We start from the raw sequence: 14,493 nt of genomic DNA, 5'->3' as shown, positions 1-14,493 counted from the left end.
TTGGGAGGCATTTTAGGATTTTAATCAGAAGAGTGATGTTGATCTGATATACATTTGACATATATCACTATGTCAAGCAGCATGGAGGGGGGCGTATGGGAAAGCCCACATACTCTCTAGAAATAGGAGGAGATGGATTTGAGCTGCTTGACAGATTGGCTATAGGAGAATAGGAAGAAATAGGAAATAGAATCAGGAATAATTCCCAGATTTCTGACTTAGATGGCTTTAGTGCGTGATGGTATCATTAACTAAATAGGGAATATAGAAAGAAGGGTACATTTGGAGGAAATGTATGGATTTGTTTAAGGTAGGATATCACAGTGGAGTTAGCAGACGTTTGGTTATGTATGACTGTTATTCTGCAGTAAGATTCATAATATCTTGTTTTGATTACTAATTAAGAGTTTTACATGATTGAGATGCTTGAGACTTTTATGGAAGTCTAATTTTTCTTATTTATTTGTAGTAATAAATTTCCTTAAATCCTACAAAATGTTGAGATGATTAAAGTAGAAAGAGATCAGCCATAGCTTAAAAAGTTGAAGTTTCTTTTGCCAGCCTACAATGCAATTATGAAAATAGGTTGTTGTTGTAAGGTTGAAATTGATTAATACACGTAAAGCTCTTAGAAAGTGCCTGACATAGTAAACACTCAATGTATTAGCTGTTATAATTCATTTTCATTATTATTTTTCACCACCAGAATTTCTCTCCAAAACCAAATACTTATTCTCTTTATTTTAACTTTAAAATTACTCTTTTCTTTTACAGACTAGATGTAATGTAGGGTTTAGTATAGATGTAAAAGAATAAGGGAACTGATTTTCTTTCAGTGAGTAAATTGTGTGTATTCATCTGTGCTAGGCGTCATGCTACATATTGGGGGTATAATGGTGAGAAAATAGCTTTAGGCAATTTCCTTTCTCATTCACTGTCTGAAGTTTTGTTGGGCTAGTTGAAGCAAAATACACATAAAAATAGTATGGCATTAAGACATATCTTCCTTTTTCTAGTCTATTTTTATTTCTTATACCTTTGAGGTTTTTTATTTGTCAATTTTAAGTAAGCATATCTTAAAAATCTACATAAATGTGAAGTACTGTATGATCTGTATTAGGAAAGACTTTCTCATTCAATTTTTAAATAAAATTTTGCGTGGTTCAAATTACTGTAAGATATGTATTTTCTCTTGTATTTCTTACAAATGCATTAGTATAAGTTTCTTTTTTTTTTTTTTTCAGCGAATCCTTGATACGAACTGCATTCCAGTGTCTTCAGTTGGTTGTGACAGATTTTCTACCAACAATGCCTTGCACTTGCTTGCAGATAGTTGTAGATGTTGCAGGTAGCTTTGGACTTCATAATCAAGAACTTAATATTAGTTTAACTTCAATAGGTTTACTGGTAAGTATCATTGCCTTTCTTATAATCTAGAAATCACTATTCGCAGTTGAGAGTAAAGGCTAAGCAAATATGCTTTTGGCTTTTTAGGAGTGGTTTAAATGACTCTGGAGTACCAAACATCTTGCATAAAGGGTTAAATGACATCATTTAAGAAATAATTCATGAATAGCAGACTGTTTGGAATAATTTTGACATATTGAGCTGAAATTCGGCTTTTACAAGATTTGTCTTGGGCGGATTTAGTAAACAAAGACAAGAGAGAAAGTTAATTGACTGTAGCTAGGTGAAGGTTAATTAATTTTCAATATTATTTTGGTAGCAATATATTCATATACTACTTATTTAGTAAATAAAGCTTCATAAAAGTAGTTTGTCAACACTGCTTTGTTAGCTATAAGAAGACAGCGTGTGATAGTGGAAGAGCCTAGACTGGAAACAGATAACATGTGTTTTAATTCTGTCTACTTCTTGTTAATTGCTAAATTATTGACCTCTTGAGCCTCGTTTACTTACTTTGAATATAGGAGTTATGAAATCTAAGTTAAGGTATTGATATATATTACGTAAAGTAAACATATATAGTAAGCTGTTCCCAATATAAATTTATTTAAAGGCAATTATATAAACTCTTTTAAATGTGTAATATAACTCAGAAGTTTTATTTTTTGTCTTTTTTTATTGTATATTTTATTAATTATTTTTTATTTCTTTAATTGAAGAAATGATTTAAATTTTTTTCCCCCTGTATACCTCCCTCTTCCTCCTCCCCTCTACCCTCTAGTAACCATTAGTCCATTGTCCATGTTAACTCAGAAGTTTTAAAAGTCAAACTTAAATATTACTCACAAGCTAGATAACTTAATATTTTACTCTTAAAAATGTAATCATGGGAAAAAAAACTTAGGTATGTTGTGTATATAATTGCTCCTAAAGAGTGTTTGATTAAATTTTCGGTGTTGATTAAATTTTTTCTAGCTGTCACCTCCTTTATATTTATGTTCACAGGTATTGGACTCTATATACTCTCTACAATTGACACAATTCTCATTAATTTACATACTTTACTGTGGTTAAAAATGAAGCCATAAGATGTGCTTGGAGATAGTAATCATTCTCGTATGAAATTACAAAATATTATTTAGTAATACTAAACAATTGTTAATTTAGGGTGATAATAGTATCAGGGTTGTGTTTTTTAAAGTCTTAAATATGAAATACGGGCATAAAGTAAATATAAGATATTAACAATTGTTATATCTAGATGGTAGGTATATCAACATATTGATATATTCTCCTGGTTTTTCTGTGTTTTTGAAATTTTTTATAATAAGAATTTTAAAAAATATTAATGTTAGCACAAGATTCCTCCCCTATATTCTCCAGAAACCAGCTAGAGACATTTGACAGGAAGAGGTGTTTTCATTAAATCCCTTCTATGAAAGGGATTTTTGAAGTACTTTTTAAAAGTTTTATTCTGAGTTGCATATTTATGTTTATGTGTTTAAAATAAAATCTGTAAATAAAGTGATATTTTTCTACTTTGCTTTTTAGTGGAATATTTCAGATTATTTTTTCCAAAGAGGAGAAACTATTGAAAAAGAATTAAATAAAGAAGAGGCAGCACAGCAAAAGCAAGCAGAAGAGAAAGGAGTCATTTTACATCGGCCATTCCACCCTGCACCACCGTTTGATTGCTTGTGGTTGTGTCTTTATGCAAAATTAGGAGAACTGTGTGTGGACCCCCGACCTGCTGTCAGGAAGAGTGCAGGGCAAACTCTTTTTTCAACAATTGGTGCACATGGAACTTTATTACAGCATTCAACATGGCACACTGTTATTTGGAAGGTATTGTAAAATAGCTTGATGTATTAGCTTTTAATTGGAGCATACTTACATACTTTTTTCAATTAAACTTATTCCTGTTTGTTTTTAAAGAATTTCTATGCATTTGTGCAGTTGACAAGACAGAAAATATTAGCTTTGTCATATTTTAAATTGCACCATGCACAGAATATATTATTTAAAGCTCATCTCTTATCTGTCTCTGATTTCTGCCTTTGCTCTTCTCTTTTAACCATTTTCCCAAGTGGTAAAACTAGGACTTAATAAACTGCTACACATAATTCAAATATATATATAACTAAATGAGAATTTATAAATAAAAGAATATCAACAATTGTGAATTTTTCTTGCAGAATCACCAAACAAAAGTAACCTTTATTTGGTAAATTCTACATGTTCATTCATTAAATATGCAATTTTATTTTTCAATTTTTCTTTATCCTTTTTTTAAAACTTTCTTAACAAAGGCAACAGCTTATTAGTGAGCATCTCCTCTTTGTTAAAGGCTTTCTTTTTTCTATCTGTTCCGTTTTAATAAAATTCCATTTATAATTCTTTCACAGCTTTCATGAATTTTTGAGATCCGTAATTTTGCCAATAGGCAACATAGTAAACCTAAATTGTATTTAACAATGCTTTCAGTTTAATAAAAAGTCCCCAAAGTGTCTTCTTAAAAATTTAATAATTTATATTCCCTAATAAAAATAATTAAAAGCTTTGCTCCCTCCTGTGTCTTGTGTTTCAACTCTCCCCTGGCGCCTCAGATCACAAACATGCTAAGTCTCCATTACTGTTTTAAGAAATGAACTGGTATTTTCTCTGATACCTGTCTTCCTTTCATACAGCTTCATTGTTAATCATGCTTCCTAATTCTCAGTGATTTTTTTTTTCTTCTTCACCTCTCCATGCACTCCCATTATCCCTTGTAATTTGATTTTCAGATTATTCTACTTAAGAGGTTTTTAAAACTTAGTAACAGAATCACCTAGAAGACTTGTTAAAGCACAGATTGCTGAGCCACCACCCCTATCCTCCTGAGTTTCTGATTCTTTTTTCTCCTGTCATTGGGCCCGAGAATTTGGATGTCTGTAAAACTCGTGGGTGAGGCTACTGCTGCGCATTCTGAGACCATATTTTGAGAACCACAGAAATTGTTCATAGGCTACAGGTGGTCCTCTAATTGCCGGGTATTTTGCCCAATGTTCAATCCTTATCTTCATTTTTTTTTTTTGTAGAATTTAATATTGTTGATTACTTTTCCCTTGAAATTTCTTTCCTTAGTTTGTTTACAGCATGCTTCTGCTTCTATATTCAATTTTTATTTTTTGTCCCTATTTCTTCCCCCAAATCTACCCTTTAAACATTCTCCAATTCCTAACCACTTTCTGCTTGATTTGTCCAAGTGCTCATCTAATCCTGAAGCTTCAGTTATAACTTCTATCTAGATGTCACCCATAATTATATTTTTTGCTTAGACCCCTCTCTTTAGCTTTGTTTCTTTCTTTTAAATTACCCCATAAATGCTCCACTGACACTTCAACTCAACAAGTCTTAGACAATATTCTGTGTAATTTATTTTAATTATTCATATTTCATGACCTTAAGGGTGAACTTAAGCATATAACACCTCTATTGTTCAATTTCTTCTAATATCTGGGACTGATCAGATCGTCAGGTATAAATTTTTATAACAATTCCTAATTTTCTATGTGGTTACATAAGCTATGTTATCAATACTTTTGTACGTATTTTAATAAATATTCAGGTTCTCTTTCATCTATTGGACCGAGTTCGAGAGTCTTCTACCACTGCAGACAAAGAAAAGATTGAATCTGGAGGTGGCAATATTCTCATTCATCATTCAAGAGACACAGCAGAGAAGCAGTGGGCTGAGACATGGGTTTTAACTTTGGCTGGAGTAGCAAGAATCTTCAACACTAGAAGATATTTACTGCAACCTTTAGGTATATATACATTTTTGTGGTGACAAAAATAATTTATGTTAAAGGAAATTTGGAAAATACGGAAGATTCTTTTAAAATTCATATAAATACTACTTTACAGGAATAATCGATCTTAACTGCCTGTCTTTGTGTTTATATATGGTGTGTGCATGAGCATGTATGTTTTCATTCATTTCATTGAGAAGATATGTATTATGTACCATTTGTGGACTCACCTATAGGTGATACAATGATGAGCAAAATACACACTGTTCTTTCTGTCATGGCCATGAAGGAGGAAGTATAATTACATTAAAAAAGCAAAACTGCATAGGCATTTCTTCAGAGATGACATATAGATGGCCAATAGACATACAGAAAGATGCTCAATGTCATTAATTTCAGAGAAACGAAAATTAATACTCCAATGAGATATCACTTCACACCTATCAGAATGGCTGTCATCAATAAATCAGCAAGTGTTAGTGAGGATGTGGAGAAAAGGGAACCCTCCCGCACTACTTTTGGGGCTGCAAATTGTTGCAATCACTGTGGAAAACAATATGGAGGTTCCTCAACAAAGTAAAAATAGAACTATCATATGACCAGCAATTCCACTTCTGGATATTTATTAGAAGAAATCCAAAACACTAATTTGAAAAGTTTTATGCATTCCTCTGTTCATTGTAGCATAATTTAGAATAGCTGAGATATGGAAGTGACCTAAGTGTCCATCAGTAGATGGGTGGATAAAGAGATGGTACATATATACAATGGAATATTAGCCATAAAAAAGAATGAAATTTTATCATTTGTGACAACATGAATGGACCTAGAGGTTATTATGCTAAGTGAAGTAAGTCAGATAAAGACAAATACTATATGATTTTACTTAAATGCAGAATCTAAAATACAAAATAAATGAACAAACAGAAACAGACTCAGAACAAATTGATGGTTGCTAGATTGGAGGGGTGTTACAGGGCTGGGTGAAAAAGGTGAAGGGATTAAGAAGTACAAATTGGCAGTTACAGAATAGAGATGGGGATGTAAAGTACTACATAGGGAATATAGTCCATAATATTGTAATAACTGTGGTGCCAGGTGGCTACTAGATTTAATAGAGGGATCACTTTGTAAGTTATATAAATGTCTAACCATTATGCTGTGTACCTGAAACCAATATAATATTTAATGTCAACTATAATTGAAAAAAAAAAAAGACCTTACCTTTAAAAAAATGCAAAATTGCTACAATTATAAATGCTACAAAGTAATGGTGCATTGTGAACCAGGCCAGTGAGGTCCAGACTTAGGCTTCCCTAACAAAGCAATATTTTACTTGAGATCTGAAGGATATGTAGTAGTTCATTAGGCACAGATAAGATAAAAGGTGAAGAGCCTTATAGGCAGGAGCAAACTGAGGAGGGATAATAAGGATCCTAGCATGTTTGAAGGTCTTGAATGAAGAGAACAAGGAAAAGTGTGATTCTGGGTAAGGTTGTAGAGGTAGAGAGAGGTCAAACCATGAATATTTTTGGAGGTCATGTTCATAAGTTAAGACTTCATCTTAAAAGCAATGAAAAAACACTAAAAGGTTTTTAACTTATGATGTGACATGATCAGATATGCAGTTCAGAAAGACCACTTTGGATGGTATGTGCGGAATGAAATGGCAGTAAGGAAAGGTGGCAGGACACTATTAGACTGGTTAGAAGCTGTTGGTATAGGTCAATGATTCTCAGCCAGGGCCAGTTTTGCCCTCTCTTTCCCCCAGGACATTTAGCAATGTCTAGACATTTTTGGTTGTCACAACTAGGGAGGGAGAAGAGCTACTGGTTTCTGGCGAGTAGCGGCAAGGGGTGCTGCTACACATCTTACAATGCAGAAGGTAGCCCCCACAACAAAGAATTATCTAGCCCAAAATGTCAATAGTACTGAGATTAAGAAACCCAGTATAGATTATAAAATACCTTCAATTCTGGTAGTAGTGATAGTGGCAGTAGAAAAAAATGAATACTTTTATACATAATTATAAGCATATTGTACATGTTATTTATTTTATGTTTGGCTTTGTTTTACTGTTTTTGTTAAAGTATATGCATATTTACTCTTCATAGGTATTTTTGTGTGGTGTTCATGTGAATTTTTTCCATTTTTTTCAAGAATAATTTGTAGTGTTTGATCCATTTTGCACTTTATGCCTTAATTTTAATATATATATTTAATCTTAATTTGTTTCCATGTAAAATTTATGTACACAATAAAATGTTTAGATTTTAAATGTATATGTGCTGAGGTTTGACAAAATAAGCATTATTTTTAATATCTCCATGAGTTACTTTTTACATCGATTTTTATTTCTTTATTTCTTAAGTTTAAAAAAGTTAGACATTTATACAATCCATGAATTGACCTCCCCCAATTAATCTAGCACCCATCTGCACTACAGAGTTACTTTTTTAAAAAGCTAAGAACTAACAGATACAGACTTAAATTTTTTAAAATGAAAACGTAAGGCAATTTGTGTCACATGAATAATTCTTTATAACTTGAAAGCTAAAAACTGGTTTTTATTATTTTAGAATGAGGTTGATATTTTGTGTAATGTGTAATTATACCTAGACTTTTAGAAAGATGACTTCTTCCTAGACATAGAATATATTAAGAGGGGAATTGTAGGGTTTTTTTTTCCCCTCAATGGCATAGATATTCTAAATCTGATAATAGGTCACCATTCTAATTGGTAAATGTAGTGTTTCATCTGACTTTTAAATTGGGTTGTCAGCAAGCAGAAGTGTTTTTGTTTAGCTGTTTTGATAGTTTTAAAAGTAATTTGTCAAAACTCTTAGAACAGTTTACTGAAACAAGTCTGTGTTTTTATTGTATGTAAATTATATTGCAATTTTTAATTAAAAAAGAATATGGAAAAGAAGAGGCATGTAACTGGGAAGGTGTTATAGTTTGTCCTGTGTAGGCATAGTAGCGCTTATTGTTTCATACCAGACCTACTTCCAGCTTTCCTATTAACTGAATGCTCCTTCAGGGATATGGTTTTATACCTTAAAAAAATCAAGTCATTTATAGCCTTTTCAAAATGGAAGTCTTTAAACTTCAACTGTTTATATGTTTCATAACCTACTTAGTTATCATCCTTTGGAAAATGTCAGTTTCTCTGATTTTTTACATTATTTAAATGCAAGTATAGGTAATAAAGTGACTATTAGAATAAAAATGGCTATTAACAAATAGCCATTGGGCTAGATTGCTGTAGGAACAAGGTCATTTTTGCTGGGCTTCATAGAAACAAAGTACACCAGACTATAGAAAGCTTCATTAAAAATGTGTTTAGTTGTTCATAGAGGTAGAGCAAGAGATTGAATTGATCCATGGAAACCAGCAACTACTATTCAGCCCATGCTCTACTGACGATGGATCACCAAACTCAGTTTCATAGGAGAGAAATAAATTTAGACTTATTATAAAAGGACAGTCTGTTCTTTATGGTGCATTTTCTACTGGTAACTCACTGATTGTTCTGGGGGAAAATGTTTAAGGAAGTTCTGCAAGTATAAATTATTTAAATATGAAAACTAAAGTGTAAAGTGAAGATTTAATGGAGTATGACGTACGGTTTATTTTAAACATTTAGACCTATAAAAACATGTATCATACTGTTATAACTTGTAACTTTTCCAGTATGCTTAAGAATGATAACATCTTTATTGTTAGTAAAAGTAGATAGATCAAAGATGTTGCTAAAAAGCTTTTGTTTTCATCTTCTTACGTTTTTATTCGGTTCTCCTTAGGCAGAAGTACTAGGAAGTAGTATAAATATGAAAACTGACATTTATAGTTTTGTATTTAAGGCCAAAACTTTGTTTGATATACCCATTATCTTCTTCTTGGTGCCCTTTCTTCCTTTACCTAAAAAAAAAATTCCCTGGATTTTCAGGTCGTAAGGATTTTAATTCACATTGTTAGTACCTTAGTACTTAAGCAAATGTTTTCTAGTTTCATAGGAATTTAAGCAGAAAAATAAAGCAAATAAAATGTAAAGCGTTTAATAGAGAAAATTCAATCACTTTTATGGTGATTTTGTTTTTCTTCCTAATATAGGAGACTTTTCAAGAGCATGGGATGTTCTTCTTGACCATATACAGTCAGCAGCACTGAGCAAAAACAACGAAGTATCTTTGGCTGCACTGAAAAGCTTCCAGGAAATTTTACAGATTGTGTCCCCTGTCAGAGACTCAGATAAGCCTGAGACACCACCTGCAGTTAACGTACCTGTGCCTGTCCTTTTAGGGTCCATATCAGGCCCCGGCCTGAGTAGGCCATTTGTCAGAACAGATTCCATTGGAGAAAGACTTGGAAGATACAGTAGTTGTGAACCACCCATAGTTACTGATGAGCTTGAAGATTTGAATCTCTGGTGGGCTGCATGGAATACCTGGTATAGAATTGGATCTGAAAGCACTAAGCCTCCTATTACTTTTGATAAACTGACTTTCATTCCCAGCCAGCCTTTTCTTACAGCTTTAATTCAGATATTTCCAGCTCTCTACCAACACATAAAAACTGGTTTCAACATGGATGACTTGGAAAAGTTGGGAGTCATATTGCACAGTGCTGTTTCAGTTCCAATAAGTTCAGATGCATCCCCTTTCATTCTTCCATCTTACACTGAAGCAGTTTTGACAAGTTTACAGGAAGCTGTACTTACAGCTTTAGATGTTCTCCAAAAGGTAATAGAATTTTAGTTGCCGTCTAAGCAATATTACATATGGTTCTCTGGAAGTTTTTTACATTGCTATATAGACTTTTTGGGATAAATTTAGGAATGTAAAGATCTAGTTATTTTAAAAACTTGTGGATTTCTATTATTTTATAGAAGATAATTCATATTTGTTTTGAGAGTCTTTAAGAAACTGCCTGCATCTTGTTTCTAGTTACAGGCGGTTTTAGTTTGTGGATCTCTTCACAAGAGGATGTACTTTTTGGAATAACAACTTTAGTAAAGTACTTATCTAGTTAGAAAATTAATAAGCAATGAATTATATATTTTTCCATCTATTTAAATTTAGCTTTGAAGTTTTTAGAAACCTATATTTAAAAAAAGTAATAAATTTATAAAATATTTCTCACAGAAATAGGTAGATATATTTTTACCTATGTGTGTTTTGTTACTGCAATAAATTATTAAAATAGACCTAAAAATTATTGAGCAAATTCCAATTAGTAAACAAAATCAAAGAATTCTTTTAAACTGTAAATGTAATTGTTAATGCAATTCACAACAACCAAGATGCTAAACAACAAAGTGCCAACTGAAGAGCCAGCAATTCTAACAAAGTAGCTACGATGTTCTAACAAAATTAGAAGGTAATTAGATCTTGATTGCACATGTGTGATCAGTAGCCATTTGTATACTATAAATTGTGTTTTCTAATTAAATGATTGCATTATATCCAACTGGAATCATGAAAACTTTCACAGTAAGAATGGAGGTTTCTTAATTACCTCTGGAGGGAGTCTAGCTGATGAGTAATTCCTTAATCTCTTTAACCTTCGTCTCATTGCACAGGGAAACATAGTGTAGAAACCTAAAATTTAAGAAAACCTGCATTTAAAAAAATTTATTGTAGAGATTATCAGTTTTCTACAGTTGAAATCAAAATAGCTGTTTTTAATTTCATTGGGGTAAAAACAGTAGCCTCTCAATAATTACTTTTTCCCCTTGGTTGACCGTGCTCGTAAATTGCTTACAGACTGCCCTGGAGGGAATGGAAAAGTTATTCTCTCAGAAGAGAGAAGCCACAGGCCTGTGGGATGCCTATAATCCAGAATTCTCATTCAAATGTTTAATTCAAGCTTTTATATATGTGTAGAGGATAATAAAGAAGAAACGACAAATGCCAAAAATACTTTTCAAAGAAAAAAAAGTATATAATTAAAAAAAAAACCCCTATAGTTTGAAAACAACAATACCTTCAACTTGAAACTTAAAGTTTATTGTTCATTTATATCAAATTGATATTTTGCATTATTAATAAACTGTATCGTCTATTATATAATTATCTAAATGATATTTCATAATACTTGAAAGTGATATAAACATGGGGTCTTTAATACTTCCTAACAGAGAAAAATTAACATTTTCATTATCTGTAAGAGTGTTTGGTATTTTCTCCCATAGATGTTGGATACTTTTTTAGCTTTAGGACAAAATTTACTTTGGACTTTATCCTTAAACTAATAAGCTATCCAGCAAAGTATTTTATTGATTAAAAGCTATTTTCCTTCCTAAAGGAAAAACTGACTTAGTTATGTATGTTAATTGATTTTTTTTTCTTTTACTGAGATATTTTGTCATACATGGGAGATTTGAGAGTTTGATTGTCTACTTTTCCTAAGTTCTGTGATCAGGAGACTGCATATGTCTTATTTATTGCTACACTTCCTAAAGTCAGATGGCTAGATACTCTATCTGCCTCATCGTCACAGCTGCTGGAGCGGTACTTAAGGAAAATCATCACATTGTGAATGGTGCCCTTGGAATTGTGCAATAAAGCCCTGTCTTCTAATTAATAGGGCCAAATGTCTGAATCTGTACTTCATCTATAAAATGAAAATAATAAGTCTACAACTTTTTTTCTATTCAGTGGGTTAATATTTTTAAGATATTTAGTGCTTGGCACAGTTAAACATTCAGTAAATGTTAGCTGTTACTATCTTTATCATCAAGTTCTTTAGCAAAGACCTTAGTACATGATAGGCACTGAATGTGAATTATTGTTAAATGATTTAATGAGAGAAACCTTGAACCAAACTAGACATCCAGTTTGTTTTCTTGTTTTCACATAGTTTTCAAGAACTGTTAGGAAGTATTATTCAGATTGCTTATTGAGTTTCAGCTTTTGGACTAAAATTTGTTATCAAGTTCATACAATAGGTTCTTTTGATATACAGACTTCAGAATATGGAAGAAAAGCCAATAATAACTTCTTCTTAGATGGAATTTGTTGTAAAAAAAAAAAAGTTGACTGTATTTTGCATTTCATGATCCCTATAATCTATAACACTATGTTTTCTTTTTGTAAAGGACTACAAAAATCAACATATGTAGTCAAAGCCATTATTTGGTCCTAAGATATTTTCAGAGGAGTTGCGATACTTAGTTTTACACAGCTTTTTTTTTTTTCAGTTATTGAAAATAAAACAATTCATTTAGGATAATTGTCTCTTTTCCACAGTAATTATTACTTCTCTACTTCTAAGATTTAAGACTCAGCAAGATGTTAATAAAAAGGATGAAGCTATTAGAAACTAGTCAGTAGAGAGAATTTTTTAGGCTGTATACCATTCAAGTTCTCCATTCAATACTTCTGGCAAAAAAAAAAAAACATAAATATTGAAAGATGGGGTTAGAGATCTTTACTCTTTTTTAACATTATAATTATATGATGATCTTATTTAGATATGGGCAGCACTTTGATTATCCACTTTCTATCTCAGGATAGTTTTATCTAAAATTTCAGTTACAGCTAAATGGCTATGTTGTCTTTGAGGGAAAATAAAACTAATCTAATTATTATATGACAGGTTAAAAAAGCCATGAATAGCAAAAAAATATAAATATTGTAAACATCTTTTAAAAGAAATTCCTTAAAAATTTATTTTAGTATTTTGAGGGTAACTAAAGTGTAGGTAATCATGGTTTTTGTTGTGTAGAGAACAGTATATTTTAGACATTCTATAAAAAATATCATTAAATATTTTTCCCACAGAGAAAAATAAACACTAAAACAAGAAAATATGAAAGGATGAGAAGATACATTTGTGGCTAGAAAAAAATAAGATGTATTTTAAGTACTTTTGACATACTTGAATTGGTAATTAAAATTTGTGATGGTAGGATGTGCATTTTATTCTGTTTCGTTAAATTATTTGTAGCAATGAGTTTAATTTCTATTAAGATATTTTAACTTTCTTTTTAAAAAATCAAATGTATATATTCAGATACATTAGATATTATTAAATATAGATTACCCTGTTAAAAATTAATATATGCACTTCTTTTAGAAACAGATTTTTATATGATTTGTTTTCCCAATTGTAATGCACATGATTATTTGTTAAAGTAAGTGGACCAAGTGTGGTGCAGAAATCAGCTGTGTCTTCAATGAACTGATCTGACCCCTTAGATAGAACTCAATATCATCTTGATCAGTGAAGCATTCTCAATGGTTTGATGACTGTATTACTGAACAAATGATCAAATCATAGAACCTCAGGACTGCCTGGGACTTCTCTTTAAGTGCTTGCCCTTTTTCCAGCATGTTAAGTAATAAATCACTTTTTATTAACATGTTTTAGTTGATTAATACATTTAGCCTATACTTTATTCAATAATAGTTTAAAATAGCTTAAATATTCTTGAAGGCTTATAAAAGATTGTATAATACTTAGGTAAAATAGACAGTCTTCAAGGGTCTTTATTTAAACAAATGTGCATAACAGTAAAGAACTTAATGGAGTTCAGATTATGCAGTCTACTCTTTATTTTGCTTTTATAGGCTATCTGCGTAGGTCCAGAAAACATGCAGATAATGTATCCAGCTATATTTGACCAGTTATTGGCATTTGTAGAATTTTCCTGTAAACCTCCACAGTATGGACAGCTGGAAACAAAGCACATTGCAAATGCAAAATATAATCAGGTAATTTACTCTAAATTACATTTACTCTTTAAGATTTCATGGCTTATAAATACAAGTCAGTTTCACTTAAGAGGCACTCTGATTAAGAAATTTTTCATTCACAAATAGACTTTCATATGTCTGTAAACAGTTTAAGCTGAAAAGAAATACTACTTGGAAAATCTTTTCTGTGTTTCTTTTTTTCTTATTTATGATTTTTGTTTCCAAAGTGGTTCTCTAGGATGTTTGGCCTTTCATGTTACTCTATAGTACATCTTTCTTCAACATTCCTTTCTTGGCTGCCCCATCCCACTACAAAATGGCTTCTAAATTCCTAAACCTTATCTTGGATATGTGCAATGCAAAATGAAGATATCAATGTATACTAAATAAGAAATTGTCTACTACTGGTGTGAAATTTAGTTGGATTTTTCATAAAAGAATTTTATAGCCATAATTGGCAAATTGTAACTTTGTTTTGGATTAGGGGAAAGTAAATTTCTGAATGCATGCACATGTCGATTTTGTTCACACAACATAAAAATTATAATTTTACATAGTCCTAAAAGTAGTTTTAATGTGTATTAACTTTTCTCATT

At 31.4% G+C, this 14,493-nt stretch overlaps 2 protein-coding genes across 5 annotated transcripts in view; one reads left to right on the top strand and one right to left on the bottom strand.

Moving 5' to 3' along the window:
* MON2 (MON2 homolog, regulator of endosome-to-Golgi trafficking) overlaps window positions 1–14,493 on the top strand; it is a 96,578-nt gene that overhangs the window by 55,677 nt on the left and 26,408 nt on the right. For all 4 annotated transcript variants that reach the window (XM_036237704.1, XM_016150759.2, XM_016150761.2 and 1 more), the window contains 5 exons: window positions 1,245–1,407; window positions 2,959–3,252; window positions 5,015–5,213; window positions 9,312–9,940; window positions 13,772–13,915. In XM_036237704.1, the coding sequence (XP_036093597.1) occupies window positions 1,245–1,407; window positions 2,959–3,252; window positions 5,015–5,213; window positions 9,312–9,940; window positions 13,772–13,915 (1,429 nt within the window). The remainder of the gene's footprint in view (window positions 1–1,244; window positions 1,408–2,958; window positions 3,253–5,014; window positions 5,214–9,311; window positions 9,941–13,771; window positions 13,916–14,493) is intronic.
* The window catches only part of PPM1H (protein phosphatase, Mg2+/Mn2+ dependent 1H), a 292,075-nt gene continuing 288,136 nt past the window's right edge, over window positions 10,555–14,493 (bottom strand). The window contains exon 10 of the mRNA XM_016150766.2: window positions 10,555–10,798. Coding sequence (XP_016006252.1) covers window positions 10,729–10,798 — 70 coding nt within the window. The 3' untranslated portion in view covers window positions 10,555–10,728. The remainder of the gene's footprint in view (window positions 10,799–14,493) is intronic.

The sequence above is a fragment of the Rousettus aegyptiacus genome, unplaced genomic scaffold, assembly GCF_014176215.1.
Source record: "Rousettus aegyptiacus isolate mRouAeg1 unplaced genomic scaffold, mRouAeg1.p scaffold_m13_p_2, whole genome shotgun sequence".
NCBI lineage: Eukaryota > Metazoa > Chordata > Mammalia > Chiroptera > Pteropodidae > Rousettus > Rousettus aegyptiacus.
Note: the sequence above shows the minus strand (reverse complement) of the source record. Positions and strands in the feature narration are given on the sequence as shown.